Source organism: Mixophyes fleayi, chromosome 9 (genome assembly GCF_038048845.1).
Source record: "Mixophyes fleayi isolate aMixFle1 chromosome 9, aMixFle1.hap1, whole genome shotgun sequence".
NCBI classification, from domain to species: Eukaryota; Metazoa; Chordata; class Amphibia; order Anura; family Limnodynastidae; genus Mixophyes; species Mixophyes fleayi.
Genome location: NC_134410.1, coordinates 18,534,545 through 18,556,675, shown reverse-complemented (window position 1 = coordinate 18,556,675; position 22,131 = coordinate 18,534,545). Strand labels below are relative to the sequence as shown.

At 42.0% G+C, this 22,131-nt stretch overlaps 1 protein-coding gene across 2 annotated transcripts in view; it reads right to left on the bottom strand.

The window, feature by feature from the left end:
- The window catches only part of LOC142102121 (WD repeat-containing protein 62-like), a 35,396-nt gene extending 13,310 nt beyond the window's left edge, over positions 1-22,086 (bottom strand). For both annotated transcript variants that reach the window (XM_075186759.1, XM_075186760.1), the window contains exons 1-21: positions 21,863-22,086; positions 20,535-20,626; positions 19,975-20,037; positions 19,756-19,813; positions 19,481-19,651; positions 19,080-19,217; positions 18,712-18,894; positions 17,470-17,630; positions 8,966-9,155; positions 8,180-8,314; positions 7,071-7,237; positions 6,466-6,557; positions 5,459-5,584; positions 4,841-4,911; positions 4,003-4,124; positions 3,761-3,833; positions 3,141-3,252; positions 2,062-2,125; positions 1,476-1,598; positions 611-732; positions 46-98 (exon numbers count right to left, since the gene is read on the bottom strand). In XM_075186759.1, the coding sequence (XP_075042860.1) occupies positions 46-98; positions 611-732; positions 1,476-1,598; positions 2,062-2,125; positions 3,141-3,252; positions 3,761-3,833; positions 4,003-4,124; positions 4,841-4,911; positions 5,459-5,584; positions 6,466-6,557; positions 7,071-7,237; positions 8,180-8,314; positions 8,966-9,155; positions 17,470-17,630; positions 18,712-18,894; positions 19,080-19,217; positions 19,481-19,651; positions 19,756-19,813; positions 19,975-20,037; positions 20,535-20,626; positions 21,863-21,994 (2,448 nt within the window). In that variant the 5' untranslated portion in view covers positions 21,995-22,086. The remainder of the gene's footprint in view (positions 1-45; positions 99-610; positions 733-1,475; positions 1,599-2,061; positions 2,126-3,140; positions 3,253-3,760; positions 3,834-4,002; positions 4,125-4,840; positions 4,912-5,458; positions 5,585-6,465; positions 6,558-7,070; positions 7,238-8,179; positions 8,315-8,965; positions 9,156-17,469; positions 17,631-18,711; positions 18,895-19,079; positions 19,218-19,480; positions 19,652-19,755; positions 19,814-19,974; positions 20,038-20,534; positions 20,627-21,862) is intronic.
- Between the last annotated feature and the right edge of the window lie 45 nt (positions 22,087-22,131).

Here is a 22,131-nt window from a genome sequence, read left to right as displayed (position 1 = left end):
ATACAGTAGAGGCCAAATGATGAAAGAAAAACATTTTGGGCTTACCAGTTTCTTCACCCATAGCGGCATTCTCCCATTAGTCTGCAGGTTTGGGTACTCTATAACAAAACAAACATTTACCTTATACCAAAGGCTTGTGCATTAGTACTGAAAAACACGCCTTAACGCTTCCCTGCAGCATAGTGTACTGCATACTTAAAGAAGTGTTCCTATAGTATTCAGTTGTATTTCTATAGCAAATTATTGCTTCGGAATGCTGCAGGCAATGGTGAAAACGACGTGACCCAGAGTAAGGCAAAGCAAACCCTGGTCAAACAGTGTGTGTTTATAGGTCCACTCAGCTTGCATTGTTTTGGACTAACAGTTACAAAGCACATTTAATAGGCTTTGACAAAGCTCTTTACACACAAATAAGTTTTTGGGGGAAGGCAGCTCACACATTCACACAGCTGTAGAGACGAGTCCAGTATTGGGGGGAAACTGAGTAACGCACATCTGCCTCACCAACATCTAGAATCAAGCCCGTGACCTCAAGCCACCCTGCACTCTATGCTTGCCGACTCTTCCATCAGGTACCACTCCAAGAGAATCTACAAAACGCGCCGTATACCTGGTTCGGGGCAATCTTTGGAAGGGGTGTTTGTCGAGGGCTCATCAACATCGCTACTTTTATCAAAGAACAGGTCATCGTGGGAACTCTCGTCCAGGATGTCAACTATGAATGTTTCTCTCCTAGAAATATTTATTGTTGAAGAACACTCATGAGTAACATAATATAAAAAGCACTTAAACAGTTGTAAGCATAGTGATTCGTTACATGCAACAGTTTCCACCTAAAGTAGAAGTCAATAATAATGGATTATAATAAATATTTTTTTACTTTGTTTTTCATCAATTTTCCATTACACACGTTTTATATTTGGCCTGTTTGTTAAAACTGTTAAAACTGTCCTACAAATTGAACATTATAATCCTATAATGTAATTTTTAAATGTATTTTCTCCAATTACCCTTTTTTCACTTATGATTGTGAACTTCTATTTATTTGTATTTCAATTTAGTAGTCTCCACAGAAGCAGTTTTATACAACTCTATTTAAATAAAGGACACTTGCAAGAGGTGGGTGCGCCAACAGTGACAATTTGGCTCATGTTGTAAAGGCCAACAAGCATAGGGTAACCAGCATAGGTGCTATGAACACTGCTAGCATCCCATCTAAACAATTCTTATAGGAAATTATCATTTACTCTTTAGTCAAATTGAGTGGTTACAAGCTGCAGAGGAGTAAAAGTGGGGCTGGAGAATGAATGTGGGGAGTTTACAACTCAGGAATAATCGAGACAGCTCTAATGGATTCCCCTAGAACCTGTGGAGCAACCTTTATTAAGGGGAAAATCTAGGAGAAGGCACCGTCCTCCTACTTTATCAGCTATGGGGATTTCAACTGAAGGTGATGGGATAGATTCATTTGTTACCTGGTAGTAACAGGAGACTTTGCATCCTGTATTATGTTGGGTTTGTCGGCTAGAGACATCTCATCCAGGTGCTGCTTCATATAAGTGGTCATAAGCGGGTTCAGCTGCCAGATGAATATACAACTAAAGAAAACATTACAATACGTTAAATGCATAATATCTACAGACACTTGCAGTGTTTTTTAACAATTCAATGTAGATTTGTCATGCAACAATCAAAAGGCGATACATCTGAACAATGCCAAACAATTATCTCAATAGAGCATAAATCAGTTAGGGGAGATATTTTCACTTTATAAGCATATACATTTGATAAGAAGCATGACATACAACATCATCAGTCACTAACCATACTCTAAACAATTCCAGTCCAAATATAAAACTTCAAAAAGTACAGTATTTCAACTTCTGTTACTCTTGTTCAGAAAGCTCCTCTGTTAAATAAACTTATTTTTGTCAAAAAAAAATAATCACAACCCCACAAAAGAATTATGATTTAACATCAATTTTTACTAAAAGTATATAAAAGAAAAAAAATGATAAGGTTAAAATTAACATTGTAACAGGCAAACTCGAAGCAACAAACCTGTCTCCGGAGACAGTGATCAATCTCTTGCAGTCATGCGTAAACTTCATGTCTGTTACAATATCTGGGGAACAAGTAGTATATTATTATATATATTTTAATACGTATGGTAATAGAATTTTTTAAAGTGTATTTGTCATGCTATTTTGAAAACAAAAGAAGAGAAAAACTACTAGTACAGCCCGAGTAAAAGCCTTCCCTGTAACCCAGGTAGATGGAAGGTGACATTTGGGAAGTGGTGGTAAACACATCACCAAATATATGTGTCTCGCATGCAGTGGAAACAGGTTTTGAACCCGCAGTGTTGTGTGTAAGAGTGTCTGAGAAGCCCTAGAGCGGGCCACATTGTTATATTCAAGCACCACTGCTAGATATCAAACGTCACAAAGTTATCTCTGATAAACCACATACACACAGCCCGAATCAGACTCCAGATTGACACCTCTCTGCACTGAGTGTTCCTCCCCCAAGAGAAGATTCAGGGGCTACAGACCCTTGTCTCCTTCCTATTAGAGAACTCTTCACCAACTACACATTGTTATGCCCAACTGGATTGATGGTGGCTACCATGGAAGTGGGCTACTTAGGTCAATTCCATATGCACTTCTGAAGGGTCTTCTCCCGTGTCACATCCCCAATGACAGTTTCCAAAGGTATGGGAGTTGCTAGTCAGGTGGATGGACATTTCTCACCCCCCCCCCCAGAGTCAACTGATGTGTATACAGAATTAGAAAGTGGTGACCATGAACCTCAAGGGGTCTGTCTGCAAAACTTACAAGGGAAAACATGGCGATAAGAGACTAAACCAGGGCTAGAGCCCAAACTTGGACACAGAAGGAGGGCTGCCCTGTTGGGGTGTATAAACTGCAAGGGCCATATAGAGGCAAGTGTTGTAGAACTGGACTTACCAGGACAACAGCCTTTACATAAATACAACTTGCCTAGGGTAATTCTATGGGACTTATACCTCCCAATGGTGGGGATTGCTCTTTTAAAGGTTACAGAATATGACACATCACTACACACTATATTGGCTACAATAATGATATAAAAATAAGTGTAGTGTTCGTGAAACTAACCACTGTGTCCATACATCACGGCTACACAATCCCCAGTTTGCAAGTCGAAGAGGGAGATATTTTTATTAGAGCAGCTTGTTGCCAAGAATCTCCCAGATGGATCCATCTGCACCTGTCAATGAAGATTCCAGAAACATTAGCAGCTTGCCAATATTGAAAGACGTAATTATATTTCTATTATACTAAAGTGAATAGAGTGGATTTCACCTGAACAGAGCTGTGCAATGACCTCATCAGTCTGCACATGCACCAATGGTCTATTATAGCTTTATAAAGTACCAATAAAGTATTGTGAGAGAAAGGTGGTTTCCATGACAACAGAAACCTTGTTCCAAGCAGATAATTTATGAACAAATTTATTTATTTTATTTTATAAGAAGCTTCTCATAGTTTGGTGTATTTAACCTTAATGATTTTGACTGTACTTCCCACTGTAGAACACCATTCAGCGAGAGATCTCATGACCGTGGACTAGGCTTTTTCTTGGATACATTAAATAAACATCATAGACAGATTAAGCATGCACAATTTATTGGAAGAACACCATATGGGAGTAGCTACATACGTGAAAAAGGGACAAGAAATACAAGCAGTAACATCCTACTGGTATATCCACATACCTTCAACAATGCTCCTCCACTTGGGGAACTCTTAAGAGCCTTCTCTTGTTTCCCAGATAAAACACTGTACAACCTGTAAAAGGAAAAAAAAAAACTTACTATAGTGTTCATTTAGTATTTGATCATCAGGTTTATACGACAGACAACTCAAGGTGGAAGCAGGTAACAACAGAGTTTTGTACCACACTGTTTCTGAGCCGGCCTGACAAAGTCAGTGCAGTCCAATAGATGCAGGTATTTACCTAACCGTTTTATCTTGGCAGGCGACAGCCGCAGTCCTCTGGGTCACATCAACATCCAGGTCATACAAGGTGGTTTTCTCCACAACATGGTGCAAACGAACAAAATGAATCCCATCTGGAAGCTACATACGAAAACAGAACAAATATCACCGTAAGCTGTGCAAATGTTTTTTAAGTACATTTCCAAACAAAAAAAAACAAGAAATACAAAAATTGGTTCTTGAGGGGCTTCAACTTTTGACAATGCCAAGTTACTGAGCAGTTGTACAGTTTATAAAGTTACTAAAAAAATATAGTAAGCAGCTGAAAGAACTGTATGAGTAATACAGATAGCCGTTCCCCACAGCCTGTGACACCTCCACATAGTATATTACCATAACAGTAAGTACGTCTTTGCCAAATACATTTATCCTGTGTCTGTTGGGAGCTGGCTCTGAATGTTCTTCTCTCTACCTGTATGATAAAGCTGTATCCTATCAGTATCACAGTACTGTACAGTGACTCACTTCCACCCTCTCCCTGTTCAGCAGCAACATGCACAGGTGGGTGGACCCTGAAGGATCCCTTGATTTACATAGCAGACATCCCACACACAGGCAACACATGAGGGTAGATTTATTAGAACGCGGAGGTGTTGCCCATAGCAACCAGTCTAGACATTTCCTATAACGTACTAGATAAACGATAGCTAGAATCTGAATGGTTGCTATGAGCAACACCTCCAATTTTCCTTTTTAGAAGTTTTAGCAAATCTACCCCTTTATGTTGCGCTAAAACATGTCTGACATTGTGAATAGCTGGTGACCGATACACGTTAAATAATGGAGAAAATTCTTACCAACTGGGCTGGACGGAAATATAGGCTTTTATCTGCTCCACAGCTAATCATGTGCATTTGGTGTCCGTCACCTTAAAGAAAGAGTGGTCGAAAATTACACTCTGGGTTCAGAATTATATAAAGAAACCTATATTATATATATATATATATATATATATATATATATATATATATATATATATATATATATATATATATATATATATATTTGGATTTTTTAGCAACTATATCACAGTTTACCCAAATTGCAAAAAAATGGATGTAACAATGCAAAACTTTGATCCAAGTAAAGGCACGCTCGAATGTACACGTGCAAAAAAAAAAAGAAAAAAAAAAAAAAGTATCAATTGAACTCAGAGACCTTAAACAAATGTTAAGCCGAGTGATGGTGAGGAACCATGATATGGTACTGTAAAAAGTACAAATCTGATAGCAGCCATGTTTCAGACTTATCTTAACTCAACTCAAAAAGTGACTTTCTCTGCTGCTTTCATTGATATAAGATGTGGTGAAGTATTTCTCACTTTATCAAACATGCTGCAACCTTCAGTCAATGGCCAATAGTGTGTTTACTTGCTCTCTAACAGTGAGGAGATAACACCGGACAATATACTATACCTGCAAACTTCACCGCTGTTATAGAAGAGGAGTGATCATCCAGTGTCTGCAGCAAGCTGTAATCACGGTTTACATTGAGAATGTGTATTAAACGATCTCTGCTTGCAGAGGCCAATAGAGTCACACCTGCAGGAGAGAAGAAGTCCAAGTGTGAGGTTCTCAAAAATGACAAAGATTTTAAACCCATTTCTCACAGTTCATTGGGGGACACTATGCCAATGGAGTATGGTGAGTGGACTTGGAGCCACAATTGTAAAGCGCTACGGAATTTGATGGCTCGATAGAAATAAATGTTGATGAGGCTGATGAGGGGCACATTAAATCTGTTAAAAGAAAGCTCCTTCCCTACTACGCTGCACCAAACCGAGCCAGCCTCAGTTTTAGCTAAGTGCCCTTAGTAGGACGTTTTTTTCTTTAGGGTCAATAGTCCTGTATTAAATATAAAAATCTCTCTCTCTATAATATATATATATATATATATATATATATATATATATATATATATATATATATATATATATATATATATATATATATATATATATATATATATATATATATATATACACACACACACACACACACACATATACACACACACACACGTATGTATGTATCTAAATATTTTTCAGGCATTTCACCATGCCTCTAAATCAAGCTGCTGTACTTCAGTGACAGAGGAGCTTAATTAGTCCCCCATTAGCAAAGAGCAGCTTTTCATATTTTGAGCACTGCTCGAGCAGGGAACACACCACAGCAGATCTCCTCCATGGAGAGAATGGCTACAGCAGAAGGAACGTACGTACGTATACAGCCTGAGGAATGGCAACAAAAAATAAACTGTAAGAACACAACATTAATTATGTGAATTTGGCCACTAAATAGAGGGGTACAGGCTGCCCTCTTGCATCAATTTTGTGCCTGAAAGATTAATCTGACGTCTTTCGTACGCCAGAAGATAGATGTAACTGCTGTATCCCCTGATCGGACAGCTCGGCCAAACATACCAGTCAAGGGTCTGGAGTATTCAAGACATAAAACCTCTCCGTCATGGGCTTCTATTGTCAGCAGCTCCTCAAAATTCTCCAGATCGTATATTCTAAAGGGGATGAAAGGAGATTTCAGAACCAAAGAGCAGAGAATATGCCCTTTTTATACCAACAGAAGTACAACACATTTTTATTAATAGTCGCTGGACATGCTTCACCAATCCAAATAGAGTCATCACAGAGAAGAAGAAATAGCCCATACTATTTGAATAGCAAACATATCAAGATCTTTATTGGTTCCCTGCCCAATTATATCTCTCATTAGGGCTTATTTGTATCTCTTTAGAGTGATGGTATTTCAAACCCCTCCAGCTGTGATATACTTTACCATACTTATCAAGAGCTCTGTATAAGATGCTGTAATTGTAAATATATTCTGTTGGCATAGAGTCCCTGACTTATTTTCTCTTTATTAGCATATAAACTATTCACAGATTTAAATAAATAAAAACAAAAAGCAACATTACACATTTCAAGACATCCAATGGGCTCTTTGTAAAATTCCACTTTTAAAACATGTACAGAAAAGTGTATTTCCTATTAGATATAATATACATAACTACCGTATGTTTCCTGTTCGGTCTCCGGACGCTAGCTGACGACCATCATGTCGAATTTTCACTACGCGTATTCCACTTTTTGAGTCTTTGGACTCAGGCTTTTCAACGGTGCCCGAGGTGTCCTTTAGATGTAACATATTGTCATCGACATAAATCACTTTATGTAGATCCTTGAAAAACAAAAAAGAATTAACTGTCAAATAAGTATTACAGCAACACATAAATATATATTTTTTTGCTTTTTAAACTAAGTTAAAGGAACATGACCGCTAAACTAAGGACTATATTAGAAACACACAGAAACACTCCTAGGGGTGGAATTCACAATTCTGAGAGAAGCGCCTCTCTCACCAATTATACGCTCTGGATGCCGGGGGACCAATTAAATTCCAGGACCCGCAATGCTCATCATGCCTGGAAATAGGGCTTGGTTACGCTAATTTTTACTCATATCTCCTGCAGGAACCAGCAAAAATTTGCGTAATTAGGCCTTATTCCAGACGCGGTGAGCATCGTGGGTCCCATAAATTAATTGCTCCCCTTGTATTTGTCTCGCATAATAGACCAGCAGAGTACTTCACTCTGGACTGAAGTGCAGACAAGGGAGCCGAGGAGAAGCATATAATATTGAGCAGCAGGGGAAGACTTATAGATATAGCATTTCCTATCCGCAGAGGTGCTTTGTGTTATACAGTCACCGAATCCTGCAAAGAATGTAATTTCGTTTTGCAGAAACCTGTAATTATGGAGCAGAAAACAAATCATCTGCACTTTCAATAGATTCACTTAACCAGGTTTTCTATGCCGAGCCCATTGATATCTGAGCGATAGGAGGGGAGCATAGTGACAAAGTAATGTCACCATTACGTCCCTCATGCAAACTCATCCTTTGCCCTACAGGTTATAATATATACAGGTTTAAAAAAAATATAATAACAACAACAACAACTATTCGGATTCTGCACAGGCGAGAAATAAGGGGAGTAGTCCAGTACACTACATACTATGTACAATAAATGTTACATTACATATCAACAGAATTTATAAAGTGTGGGGGGGGGGGGGAATGTCCCTTTAAGAAACAAATATCTTATGTAAGTACAGGTTATTACATTGCTGTAGATATTCTTCTTCAGGCCATTGTTTGAGCTCCTCTCCAGATTCCATAAACGGATGGTGTTGTCGGAAGAACATGTGAAAAATGAGCCATGGGTTAAACACGGCTTCTGTTCAACTTCCAGAGGTACCTAAGCGACAAAACGAGGTGTTACTGTAACAAAATTTGAAAAACCAGGAGTACTCTAATGATCACAGATCCAAACCATGAAGACAAACTTTAAATTTGTAGAACAGACCCAGTTATCCCAAAACATCTGCCCTTTCGTTCCACCACCAAGAGCTTCACTTGGACACCCTGCGTTGTAATCAATGTTCTCCCAAGGAGTAGGAGCCCTTCCATGTGGTGGACAATCCAAATGAACGACCAGACACTCAACATTCGATGTGTGAAACCAATTAGTCAGCCAGTACCAAAACGCCAATACTCATTTATCGAGGCAGGAGAACAGTGTGGACATTAGTCAGAATTCCCATGCAAATTGAGAGAAGGAAGATGGCAAAACATGATTTTGGTTGGGGTGGATGGTAAGATGGGGTTTGGGTGGGCAAAAGGAATTGAAAGGGGGCAATTCAATTGGCCGTATTACTGTGAAAAAAAACGCCGTATACAATAATCATTTACGTTTTCCTAACCATAAAAGTGTGATGTTAGGATTTGCAGACTGTGGTTAAAGATGATTACAACAATATAGCTATATTTTGAGAGCTATCGAGGAGGGTACGTTTTTGTAGCTTCCTCTGATCAGTTAATAGACCTTTATTAAAGTTAAAGCACTTACCTCTATATTCCACACGTAGGAGCTGTGGTACAGAGCTGAATACACCTTCCCAACCTTCCTGGTGTTACGAACATCCCATACGTACACACTATGGTCATTGTACACACAGCAGAGCCACTGGTTACACCTGTCATATACCAGAGCGCAGGTGTCCGGATAGCTGGAGTCACTCTGTTTCGTAAACAGGGAACTACAAGAGAGAAATTATAATTAAAATCTAAAAATCAGAACAGGTAGTAGACCTTTCACCTGGAGACTAAACGAGCTCTTAATCCAGGAAGCGCATAACAAGACAGTGATAGAAGAGGCCATTACGGACTATGTCCAGACTAATGACACCCCTGACATTTCGAAGATATCTTTATGGGAAGCTCATAAATGCGTTATACGAGGTAAACTTATCCAAATGGGTGCGATCAGAAAGCGAGAAAGAATAGCATATAGGGACTCACTCCTAGAAAAAATCAAGACACTAGAAATGCGACACAAATCTTTCTTAGATCCCTCTGTTATGACAGAATTGACAGAAACCAGGAAGACTCTGAACCAATTAATGTCAGATAAAATCAAACATGACCTACGTAGATGTCAGAACCAGTTTTATCAGTGGGGAGATAAACCAGGGAAGCTTCTGGCTCGTGCTCTGCGCAAACAGAGAGCCCAACTATATATTCCTCAGATTAAGACAGACGCAGGGTCCACACTAGTTCACACCACTGATATTGCTGGGGCATTCCAGACCTATTACACTAAGCTTTACAATTTGTTCGACACGCTGAACACAGCTAACCACCCGACCAAACAGGCTCGCATAGCAGAATACCTTAAGCGCATAGATTTTCCCACATTAGATGAGGATGCCGTACAATTATTAGAAGAACCCTTTAAGATCGAGGAACTGGAAGAGGCGATCAAGACGACACCATCAGGGAAAAGCCCGGGGCCGGATGGTTTCACCATTCTTTACTACAAAACTTTCAAAGCACAGCTAGCCCCTCTCTTGCTACAGGCCTTTAACTCTATTTCTACCCAGAAACACTTTTCCCCTCAAACGCTAGCTGCTCAGATTACCGTATTGCCAAAAGAAGGGAAAGATCCAGCTTCATGTGCTAGTTATAGGCCCATCTCCCTACTTAATGGGGACATTAAGCTTTACGCTAAGCTGATAGCAAATAGATTAAAACCATATTTGACCCAAATCATCCACTCTGACCAGGTGGGGTTTGTTCCAGGGAGGGAGGCGAGGGACAACACCACTAAGATAATCAATTTAGTACAATATGCGCATACTGCCAATATCCCAACAGTTCTACTATCCACAGATGCCGAAAAGGCATTTGACAGAGTAGATTGGGAATTTATGAAAGGGGTACTTAGTCACATGGGCTTAGGCCCTCGGAGTATGGCTCGAATTGCCGCCTTGTATACGCAGCCAACTGCAAGGGTCAGAGTAAATGGGGAACTATCAGAACCCATTATCATATCTAACGGTACCAGACAGGGATGCCCTCTGTCTCCTCTGATCTTTATCTTGTGTATGGAAGCTTTGGCCCGCTCTATCCGGGCAAACCCTGATATCTCTGGTCTACAGATGGAGGACAAAAGCTTTAAATTGGCCCTCTTCGCGGATGACCTCCTGGCAATCCTCACTAACCCTGTGGTTTCGATCCCTAATTTACTATCAGAATTTCAGCAATATGGTGAGCTATCTGGCTTTAAAATTAACTACTCAAAATCGGTAGCTCTCAACATCTCTGCGCCCGAGGCAGTAGTTGAAGGCCTGAAGCCAGCATTCTCATTCACGTGTCATCCATCACGACTCAAATATTTGGGGGTGTTTATCAACAAAGACAACACAAAGATTTTTGAAGACAATTTTACTCCTATCACAAGCTCAATTTGTAGGGACTTGAGAAACTGGTGCCCAAAAGGCTTTTCCCTGATAGGCAGAGTCAATGTGGTTAAAATGAATGTATTACCACGGATCCTCTACTTGCTTCAAACGCTCCCCATACACCTCCCCACTTATTGGTTTAAGACGCTACATAAAGCAGTCAGGGATTTTGTGTGGAAGGGTAGACGCCCCCGGTTTAAACATGATACACTTTATATGCGCAAGCACGCTGGGGGACTACAACTCCCCAACTTTGCATTATATTACGATGCGGCTATGTTAAATAGGGTGATGGACTGGACGAGACAGAGACTGGACAAACAGTCGGTCTGGATCGAGAGCTACGTTGCAGGCAAGGCACTTCAATTTTCAACATGGCTGCACCCACTCCCTAAAGTCATTCACCCGACTGTTACACCAACTCTGGCTAGATGGGCCAGATTGCGCTCGGTTCCCCACATTTCCTCACGACACTCGCCTTTGACCCCGATATTTGACAACCCGGGGTTTCCCCCAGGACTTGCTAGACAGACGTTCAGACATTGGATTGGGGCGGGGCTCCGCAGGGTTGGCCAGCTGGTGGACGCGTCTGGGGTCTTACCTTTCACCGATCTCCAATCTAAATGGAAACTTCCGAATGCGGAGATTTGGAGATACATACAGCTCCGCCATTTTCTCGGATCCTTGGAGGTACGGGAGTCTGTGGGGCGGCCGCTTACACAGTTTGAATCTTTATGTACCTCTCCGCTATATCCTAGACATACTCTATCTCTCATCTATAGTAATCTCATTGAATACACCTTTAATAAACAACCCACCTTCATACGACACTGGGAGAGGGAGCTGACTTGCTCGATATCTGAACAAGATTGGAAAGATATCTTCTTACGCACCCAGTCGAGCTCGGTCAGTATACGGGTGGTGGAAACACAGTATAAGGTGATGACTAGATGGTATAGATGTCCTAGCTTGCTGGCTAGGATGGTTCCTGGGATGTCGAACGTGTGCTGGCGATGTATGTCGGCGCCGGGCACTCCGTTACATGTATGGTGGGAATGCATAGCTCTTAGAACTTTTTGGGATGCAGTCCTTCTAATTACTAAAGAAATTACGGGCGTTGAGCCACCTAATTGCCCCAAATACTGGTTATTGAATTATAATAAAATGACAATCTCTAAATACAAAAAATCAACAATTAAAAACCTTAGCAACGCGGCAAAGGCCGTGATTCCAGTACATTGGAGATCCCCGAATATCCCTACCATTAGAGAGTGGTTTGCCCGAATAGAATCCTATAGAATAATGGACGACATACTCTATTCCTCAAAGGACAAATACAGGGAATATCATTACATATGGTTTGAGTGGCTCGAATTCAAGGATTCACCACTTTATTCTCAGTGGAATAAATGAACCCCCCTTACTCTCTCCCCCCCCTCCCGCTCTACCTTTCTCTCCCTCTCTCTATCCCTCTTTGTCTTTCCCCCATCCCTACATGATGTATTATTGAATACTAAATGGTACTTTATTTTTATGCTGAACTACTGTTGAATCGTGTTCATGTATATGTGTCTTTACGTAATATTTTTGAATATCCTTAATGCATTGTTCTATGCAAAATAGATATGTTTGTAAAAGCTGTTCAATCTTTCAATAAAAAAGAGATTTACAAAAAAAAAAAAAAATCTAAAAATCAAAAAGACTAAAAGTAAGTGAGCCATGATCTTGATAAATAGAAAAAAATAAAAAAACAAAACCCACAAGAAGCTACATGTATAAACCTTGTTTCTTGGATATATTTTGCAGCAGTTTTCTCCTCTTTCCTGCCATTGAAAGACACTGCGAGACATTGGGGTATAGTAGGCAGACTAGGAGTATAGGCACTTTTAAACATAACTCTTTACGAGTAGACTACTCCTATCTTGTATATGCATGAGCCCATACAACCTTTTATTCATCATTTCTTTCCCACCAATCTTGTTTGCCAGTCTGTATATATACACACACCTCCCTGGATACAAGTAGTACGGAACAGCCATGTGAAAGTACTCCACCAAGAGTGAACATCACTGTGGTTCCTGGGGCTACGGACCTTACTGTGCACCTCTAAGGCATCGGTCTGCAGTGGGGACATAGTAGGCTGTTAGCTGTGAATCAGAGTTGGCCATTACTGTAGGCAGTAAATAATAAATAAAAATTTGCAGAATTATGTCTAAGAAAGGCTTAAGGACCTGCAGGAAAGTATGTGCAACATTATACCTGTGCCAAATGTAATCTCAAATGATCTTGTGGACAGTCTGACCCGGACGCCCTGTGTGCAACGTGCGAGGCATAGTTCCGTGATCAGCGCATGCCCCTGGAGGAACCGGCTTGGGCTAGGTCACTGGTGACAGCCATAGCCGAACTCGCTAGGGTGATGTCTCAGTCCACAGTGGTAGGTGAACCTTCTTATTCTTTATATGCACCACACATTCTGCCCTCACAGTCGATACCTCCAGTTAGTGGGGCCTCCCAAGCTAAGACAGGTTTGCAGGAATCTCTAGCAGGGTCTGGCACAGACTTCCTCCTCTCTTTATTTACAGATTTTGGGAACAGCGAAGGGGACCAGGTTCGCGCCAAGATTTGCAAACTTGTATATGGGGGAATTTGAGGACAATATATCTGGAATGGCCCCTTCGGCGCGAACCTGGTCCTCTATGGCCGCTTTATTGACAATCTTTTTATTACTTGGAATGGGGGCAATAATTTGGCACTTGAATTTGCTTCTTTTTTTTAATCAAAACACTTATAATCTCAAGTTTACACATACATTTGATTATCACGGAGTGAATTTCCTGGATATCACCCTCTCTTATTGTGGGGACAGGTTATCTGATGCGGACTCCAAGTGTACCCTAGAATCACTGACATTTGATGGGGTTACTCTGTTGGTTCAGAGCTGGAAAAGATCAGATCATTCAGGTAGCCACTGGCAGCAAGAGCTGTTTTCTGCCCGTCAGCTCTGCTAAACCAAAGCGGCCGAGGTTTCGGTCCCTTCATCACTTTGAAAGGTCAAGGGGAGTTCCCTACAGTGGACAGTCCTTTTCTTCAAAGGGGGCCTCAAAGTTAGGTACTAGGTGCTGGGGACTGTGGCACATTGCTATCTGATCGACCTGGTAAAATTCCCTCCATACAGGTTCTTCACCACGTCTGCCTGTGGATGCTCTCAGGAGTTTGGCGCTCCAGGAGGCTAACCTGAAGCTTCACATTTCCAGCGCGTTTGTCCCAATCCCACTGTCAGAACAAGGTTTGTGGTTTTACTTTAACCTCTTTCTAGGCCAAAAAACCAGATGGATAGTTCCGTTGATCTTTAATCTCAAAACTCACAAGAGAGACGGGTGGAATCGTTGCGTTCTGTGATTGCAGGCATGGAACACAGGGAATTCCTGGCATCAATCGACAAAGGATGCCTACCTACATGTTCCCATATGGGAGGGGCTTCAATGTCTCCGCTTTGCAGTTAGTCACGATCATTTTTAGTTCAGAGCCTTGCCCTTTGGTTTTGCTTTCGCTCCGCGGGCATTCACCAAGGTAATGGCCTGCATGGCAGGGCTCCCAAGTACTCAGAGTTACTATTGTGCCCTATCTGTTGAAGGCACCGTCCGAATTACTTCTTCTGAAGCACACTCAGTGAACGATTCAGTTTCTGGGAGCTGGGTGCTGAACTTACCAGGCCTCCTTGATTCCGGCCCAGATTCATTTTCTGGGCCTCCATTTCATTACGGTGGAGCAGAAGGTGCACCTCCAGGAAAACAAGGTTCTCTCTCTTCTTCACAAGACCAAGGGCTAGATTTACTAAACTGCGGGTTTGGAAAAGTGGAGATGTTGCCTATAGCAACCAATCAGATTCTAGCTTTCATTTATTTAGTACATTCTACAAAATTACAGCTGGAATCTGATTGGTTGCTATAGGCAACATCTCCACTTTTTCAAACCCGTAGTTTAGTAAATATACCCCCAGGTCTCTTCTGCGAAACAGAAAAAGTGTCTTTTCTCCACTGCATGACACTGCTGGGATCCATGGTTTCGGTTTTCGAGGCTGTGCACTTCGCAGTTTCACTCTTGACCACTTCTGAGAGAGCTTCTCTGGAAATGGTCCAGGTCCCCTCTGCATTGAGACAAGTAGATCATTGCGCTGTCCAAGACCACGCGTCTATCCCTCTCGTGATGGTTAACTAGAACAAATCTGGAAAAAAGCCAGCCCTTCCAGCACTTGGCTTGGACATTGGTTACCACAGACGCCAGTTTGTCCAGGTGGGACGTGGTAATCAGTCTTCTCTGATTCCAGGGCTTCTAGTCACCTTACATCAATGTGCTGGAACTCAGCAAAGCATTGCTTCATGGTCAAGAGTTTCTGGCCAGAAGGCGACTGAAGGTTCAATCCGGCAATGCGACGGAAGTAACCTACCTGTACCATCAGGGGGAAACGCAAAGTGCCATGGAAATGCGAGAGATGGCGAGGATCATGACCTGGGGTGAACATCATGGTCTGGTGATTTTGGTCATCTTCATCCCAGGGATGGAAAACTGGGAGGTCAATTACCTTAGCCAAAACAGGATCCACCCCAGGGAATAGTCCCTTCACGAGAAAGTTTTTGTCCTTCTGGTTTAGCGTTGGGATCAGCCAGAGAGCGACCTCATGGCGCCACATCTGAATTTTAGGGTTCCTCCATTCTGCTTGAAGTCCAGGTATCCTAAAGCAGGGTACACGGATGCAATGAGCATTCCATGGCAGTTTTGTCTGTTATAACTGTTCCCTCCATTTCCCATGTACCTGTGGGTGCTCAAAAGACTCAAGAGTACCGGTTCCCACCATTCTGGTGGCTTCAGACCGTGGAACTCGGACGTTATAGGGATGGCAGTAGGTCCATTAAGATGGCGATAAATCCATTGTTCCGGTTGCCTCTTTGTCCAGACCTTCTGATTCAAGGTCCTCGTCGCTGCCACTCTTTAGATCCTCTGGCTTTGAAAGTGTGGATATGGACACCCTATTTCTTCAGGCCTGGGGTTTCATGTGCAGTGGTGAGGACAATCATTAATAAGAGGAAGACTTCTTCCTCTGCAAATTATTATTGCATATGGAAGACCTACATCCTTTTCGCACTTCCAGTTTCAGTCTTTCCTGTCTGCTTCCCTTCCTGCAGGTGGGTTTGGACAAGGGACTAGGGACTAGATATACTAAACTGCGGGTTTGAAAAAGTGGAGATGTTGCCTATAGCAATCAGATTCTAGCTGTCATTTATTTAGTGCACTCTACAAAATGACAGCTAGAATCTGATTGGTTGCTATAGGCAACATCTCCACTTCTTCAAACCCGCAGTTTAGTAAATCTAGCCCTTTGCCTCTTTTGGATGTGGTCCGGGCCCTTCGGTGCTATGCTCACAAGCGCGGTTGGCATGCATCTAAGCAATCAATTGCTCACTGGATTACGTCCACCATTCCCTTGGCTTATGCCCAGACGGCTCAGCCTGTGCCGGTGGGGTTGAAGGCTCATTGCACCAGGGCTGCTGTTGCTTCATGGGCTGCGTGTCACAGGGCTTCAACTAAGCAGTTGTGCCGGGCTGCGACATGGTCATCTGCCACACTTTCTCAAAATTCTACAAGTTGCAGGGGCTTGGAACTCAGGATGCTAGCTTTGGGCACAAGGTGTTTCGCGCAACTGTTCCAGAGCAATCGCTCCATTTGGGGACATACCAAAGCTGCCACTATGTCTCAGTATCCACCAATGGCAAGAAAGAGAAAAAAAAGTTTCATGTTGCTGTTAACGGTTAAGAGGTTTCTTTTTGCGCCTTGTTGGCCCCCTCTTCTATGCTTGGTTATACAAAAACTGAGGTTGCTTCCAGTTAGAGGCATAGTAAGGGGAAGAGTGTACTCTCAAAGAGCTATGCTTAAAATGCCTCTACTCCGACTCTGCCATACTATACCCCAATTTCTCAGTGCCCCCCAATTGAGTCATAGAAACGGATTTTACAGTGAGTGAAAATCCTCTTTGTGCAGTTGGCTCTAACTTTTCTGTTCTAACCATTCTAAGGGCCGGATTCAGAAATCCAACTTTCTGGACTCTATGGGGGCTGGGGAATTCCCTAGGAACCTCAAACAATGCATTGATGCCCTTATTTCTGTGTACTACAACAGTACTCTCAACATAACTGATTTTCCTGTGCACCTCTATGGGGTGAGGAAAACCTGTGGAAGACACATTGCCGGAGTGCCTTCACAGGTCATTCTTCATTATACGTGGAATTGATTTCCCACCTATGAACCACAATAAAATAGTGCTATATTTGAATTGATACCTGTTACAGGATTCCCGATGTGCCTACTGGATTTAACAAGTTGATTGACTATTTGGTGTCCCAAAAGGTTATATTTTATTTATACAATTGTGGTTCCACTCCTAGTTTGTTTCTTTTTTTTTTTATATATATGTTTATATAGCTTTATCTACTCAGGACTCCTATTCAGTCCCACAGGTCTGGAGCCAATCTGTACCATCAGATAACGGAATTTTCATCCCTGTTAGACCACACTGACAATACAGACATTAGTCAAGATCCTCAAGAGTGATTACCTTGGATCTAGTCCCAGAGCGACATCTACACCCAAGTGGTGAGGTTTGGGTAAATCAGTCACATACTGGAGGTTTTGGGCGTTAAACATCCTAATTACTCCATCCTCGCAGCCACAAAACACAAAGTCCTCTGTGACACACAGACCGTATGAAGAGGATACCTGAATGAAATATACAGAGCACAAACAGCGTTTAACACATAAAACCAGCCAACACCAGTCTCAGTAAAACACTACACTGCAGAACAGGACACAATGGGAACATGTTCACAGGTATTATAATATCCCCCTGTAGTACATTGCCCTGCACTGCATGCATCAGAAGGTGAACTCAGTAGGGCTCAATTACTAACATTGCATTAAGGTGTAAAATTTGCACTGAACCATAACAACCAATCAGCAAATAGCTCTTATCTGAGAAGTGCAAGTGAGACAATTAAATCAAGTGTCTAATTAGTTGTTTAGTTCAAATTTTAACCTAAATTCAATGTTAGTAAACAAGACCTTGTATCAACACTTAAAATAAGGATTTATTTGTACATAAGGCCTTACTTAAATACAGAGCAGTTTTAATGGCAGACAGATTATGGAAGCAGTATGCTACGTAAATGGTCCATCCAGCGGCGGATAAACCTAACATGAGTGTAGTAACCGCGCTTGTAGTCAGGCTGGACAAATCCTAGGTGCCAGGAAGTCCATGGGGAGGAATTCAATTGCCGACCATGTGGTGAGCGGACATTGCAGGCAATTATGGTAAAAATCTCCCTCTATGGGGTTCAAGGAAAAATGAGCCTAGAATTCATAGAAATCTTTGCCGAAGTGTCTCACGTACTTTCCGGAGACACTTTGCAGCTAACTGAATTTTCCCCATATGCCTAAAATATTATTACTGACGCCTACCTTTTGGAACTCAACTATGCCGATGTCTGTTGATGCAAATCTTCCCAGTATTCATGAACTGGCTCCTGAACTCTACATTGTTTTGCCACACCTGATCACAGTGATCTATTGATTTCTATTTTGGCAAATACTGCTGTTACGTTCACCTCTCGTGAACACAGCGACATGTAACACGCCACAAGCATTTGAACTGCCAAAGATTGTACCCATGTATGTACCCAATAGCACTAAAAATAAATGAGCCACACAGACAAACAAAAAGTGAGGCTTCTGTGAATTTCAGAAGTGTGGCCCTTTCATAATGATACACCAAAAGACTGCTGAAAAGGAACATACGTCTCACCTTTAATTTTAGCCATTTTTCCAAAAATCTCTTTTCGTTAAACTTACAAAGGACACCAGAATAAGATACACAAAACACACTTCCAGCATTCCTGCCCTTGCCACATGCTACTCCACAAAATGTGTTATTCTGAAGGTCACCTAGTAGTCCAGACCGGCCCACCAGAGGAACTGTCCCATTCATCTAGAGAGAAGAGATTGCCTTAATGTGTTAATACAGTTTATAGACCACACATTTGCATGTTAGCCTTTACACACACACTAATACAAAGTCTGGTAGAAACAAGCATTTCAAATTTAAACCAGTCAAAATAATTATTTCTCTTGTGCTCCCGCAGTGCACTCCCTGCCTCCCCCATGGAGATGTACCTGAGATTTTTTAGAACTCTCCAGATACCAAAACTTGACATGACGCTGGCCAGTGGTCACAAAGTAGCTGCTGTCCTCAGAAAACGACACCGCACTGACCTTACTAGAGACTTTGTTCGTCGCTACTATGTTATTGTTCTGTGAAGACATCAAAATGACATGTGGAAACCCCATTAGTTCTAAAAGAAGCCTATGTGAGGATCATGCATGGTGTGAAATGAGAACTTCACCTAAAACAATCCCCCCCTATATAAAACTCCTCTTAGACCAACTTATGGAGGTTCAGGAGAGCGGTCATAACAATTTAAGAGTCAGTCACATTTAAATTGCCTCTGCTCCATGCACAGTCTTGACCAGAGACCATCATAGATGTCCACCCAAGTGTTCAACAAACTCTTTACCTTCCAGTCCCACACATTGACCACCATGTCATGTTGATAGCCCACAGACACAACATACTTCATGTTGGGGGAGAAGCACACACAGGATACACCATATTTGTGGCCAAGCATCTCCATAACCTGGACTTTCTCAGCCACATCCCAGATCCGTACAGCCGGTTTGTGCCCACTCTGAAAGCAGACAATTATTCATGTAAGCAACAGTGGTGTAACCACCATGGGAAAAAAAAAATTACATTAGAAAAATGGACTAAATAATAATAAATTCCGCTTACTTCTCCAGCGACAATATATTTCCCATCAGGGGAGAACGACAGAGCACTCAGCTGTTTGCTAGAGAGAACACAAAATTAGCACTAGGAAGTAGGGGACTGGTCATGGACGTCTTACGGACATAAGCCTGTTATTCCAGAAACATTTGTTTTATTTATATCAGAGGTCTGGAATATTAAAACATTTTCACATAAATAAAATTAGCATTTTACATAACTCACCAGGATGTATTAAATATGTGAGCTTGTTTGTTGTTTCTTGGACATAAAAGAACAATGACACATCTGGGAGGGGGGGGAATAAGAAAAATCAATTACAAAGTCCTTAATCTCTCTCTGTCTGAGACAGAAGGGTCCGTAGACAATTTCTAGACAACTGTTTCATAGTTAATGCTTCAGTATGACAATTATCATTGGGAGGATTTAAAAATGATTCAAGTGATGGGACATGTTTACAAAATACAAAAAAGCTGATTAGAAGAGCAGAACAGGAGATCATTTAATTTGATTCTGTTCTATGGTACCTTTCAATTTTAGAAAAACATTAATCAATTTGCTTTTTTTTTTTCCTTAGGCCTTATACAAGCAGGAATTATTGCAAATCTATAAAGCCAGAGGAAACAGGTGCAGCTCCCAGTGCTCCAGCTTGGGTAAAGAAGCTTAGTAAGACAGATCACATAGGTAGTAAAAATTAAATAATTTTTCCCGTTGCCACTATGCATATATTTTACACTGTATAAAGAAAGATGAGACATTGTAGTGTAAACTGGGTACATTGTTACCCTGCTGGATAAGCAATCAGTCCAGTGTTTGGGTCACATGTTAAACTGCTGTTATTGGATACGGTTATTCCCAAAATTTTCTCCAACTCCACCTGCAAAGAAAGATAATTTTTTTAAAGTAGTATAGTCATTTTATTTTATGACTTTTTTTAAATGTTATGTGGTATAGCATATCAGTATATATGCTCTAGCTTAATGCAGATTCACACTTCAATTTCTTGGCTGCTATTACCCAAATTACTTCTAGTTTTACAATTCAATAAGAAGGACTTTGGGAAGTTTCAGGTAAATCTGCTGCAGACAGATCAAAACAATACCCATTATAAATTGAACCTCAATGTACTAATCTCCCAACCTTTAACCACACCGCAAATATAAGTTCCTCAATCCTTTTCAACCTTTCAATCTCATTTTATTCTTCCCTGCATAGTTAATCTTCTGCATTAGCCCATGCACAAGCATGAGTACTCCAATTTTAATTTGCACCTCCCCCACACTACTGTTACTCTCTTTCCCAATGTCAGGTCTTCTGTTCCACTACACCCTAATGCAGCTGTTCCCAAACTGTGCACCAGCGATCTCACAAGAGTGCCGTGGCCAGGGTGGGTGGTAAGGAAGGTGGGGGAGGACTACTTGGCAATTATTTTGGCTTAGGGGGTAACTTGAAAAAAAATATGGGGACCCTGTGAGTTACTCAAACTGAGAAAGTTTGGGATCCGCTGCCCTCCTGAGTTATCACCCTCCCCACCACATTGTACCCCAAATCATATGAGCCCACTCTGCGTGCTGTGGGTGGCTTCCGCACAGGGGAGGGCTGGCAAGATTCGATTCAGCAGACTATTTTAATGGAAATAAATGCATGTATGGCAAATGGACAATAAGGGGCAGGGCAATCTTAACAACATTATGGGCCCCCGGGCACAGCAGTGCACCGGGGCCCCGAGAGAGAGAGAGAGAGAGAGAGAGAGAGAGAGAGAGAGAGAGAGAGAGAGAGAGAGAGAGAGAGAGATGTACTTGCTCAGTGACCCTTGAAGGGTTTTTTTGCAGGTTTTTTCTTTTGCACGATTATTTATTCTAATTAAGAGCCCTGCCTATGTGCCGTGGGGCCCCCCGGGCACCTGCCCATCGTGCCCAATGGAAAAGATGGCCCTGATAAGGGGTGGCTGAGCCCATACTGCATTGTCACCCATTCTCCCCCCAAAGTAACTTTTTTCCTTTGTGTCCTAAAAATTTTCAAGCCACCCCAATACCTTAGCCTTTTACTCTCCGCCCCTTCTTCATCTGCACCCCAATACATGAGCCCTATATGCAGACTTGCCAGCCCTGACCTGTCTAGTACTCTTCCCGGTACTGGCCGTCCCCATGTTGCCTCGGGAGGACTTGCGGCAGCTCGGCGAGGGGTGAGAGGGAAGGGGGAGGACGCCGGGATGCGCCCGGTCCTGGGTGATCCCCTCTGACATCCGCAGTTCAAAACTCGCGCTAAACCCGGCTCCAACCGCCAGAGCGCTGCTCAGCGGCTCCTGTCACTCAGTGCGGGGAACCTCGGCGCTGATTGGTCAGAGAAAACAGGGGGGGGGGGAGGTTTACTTAGCTACGT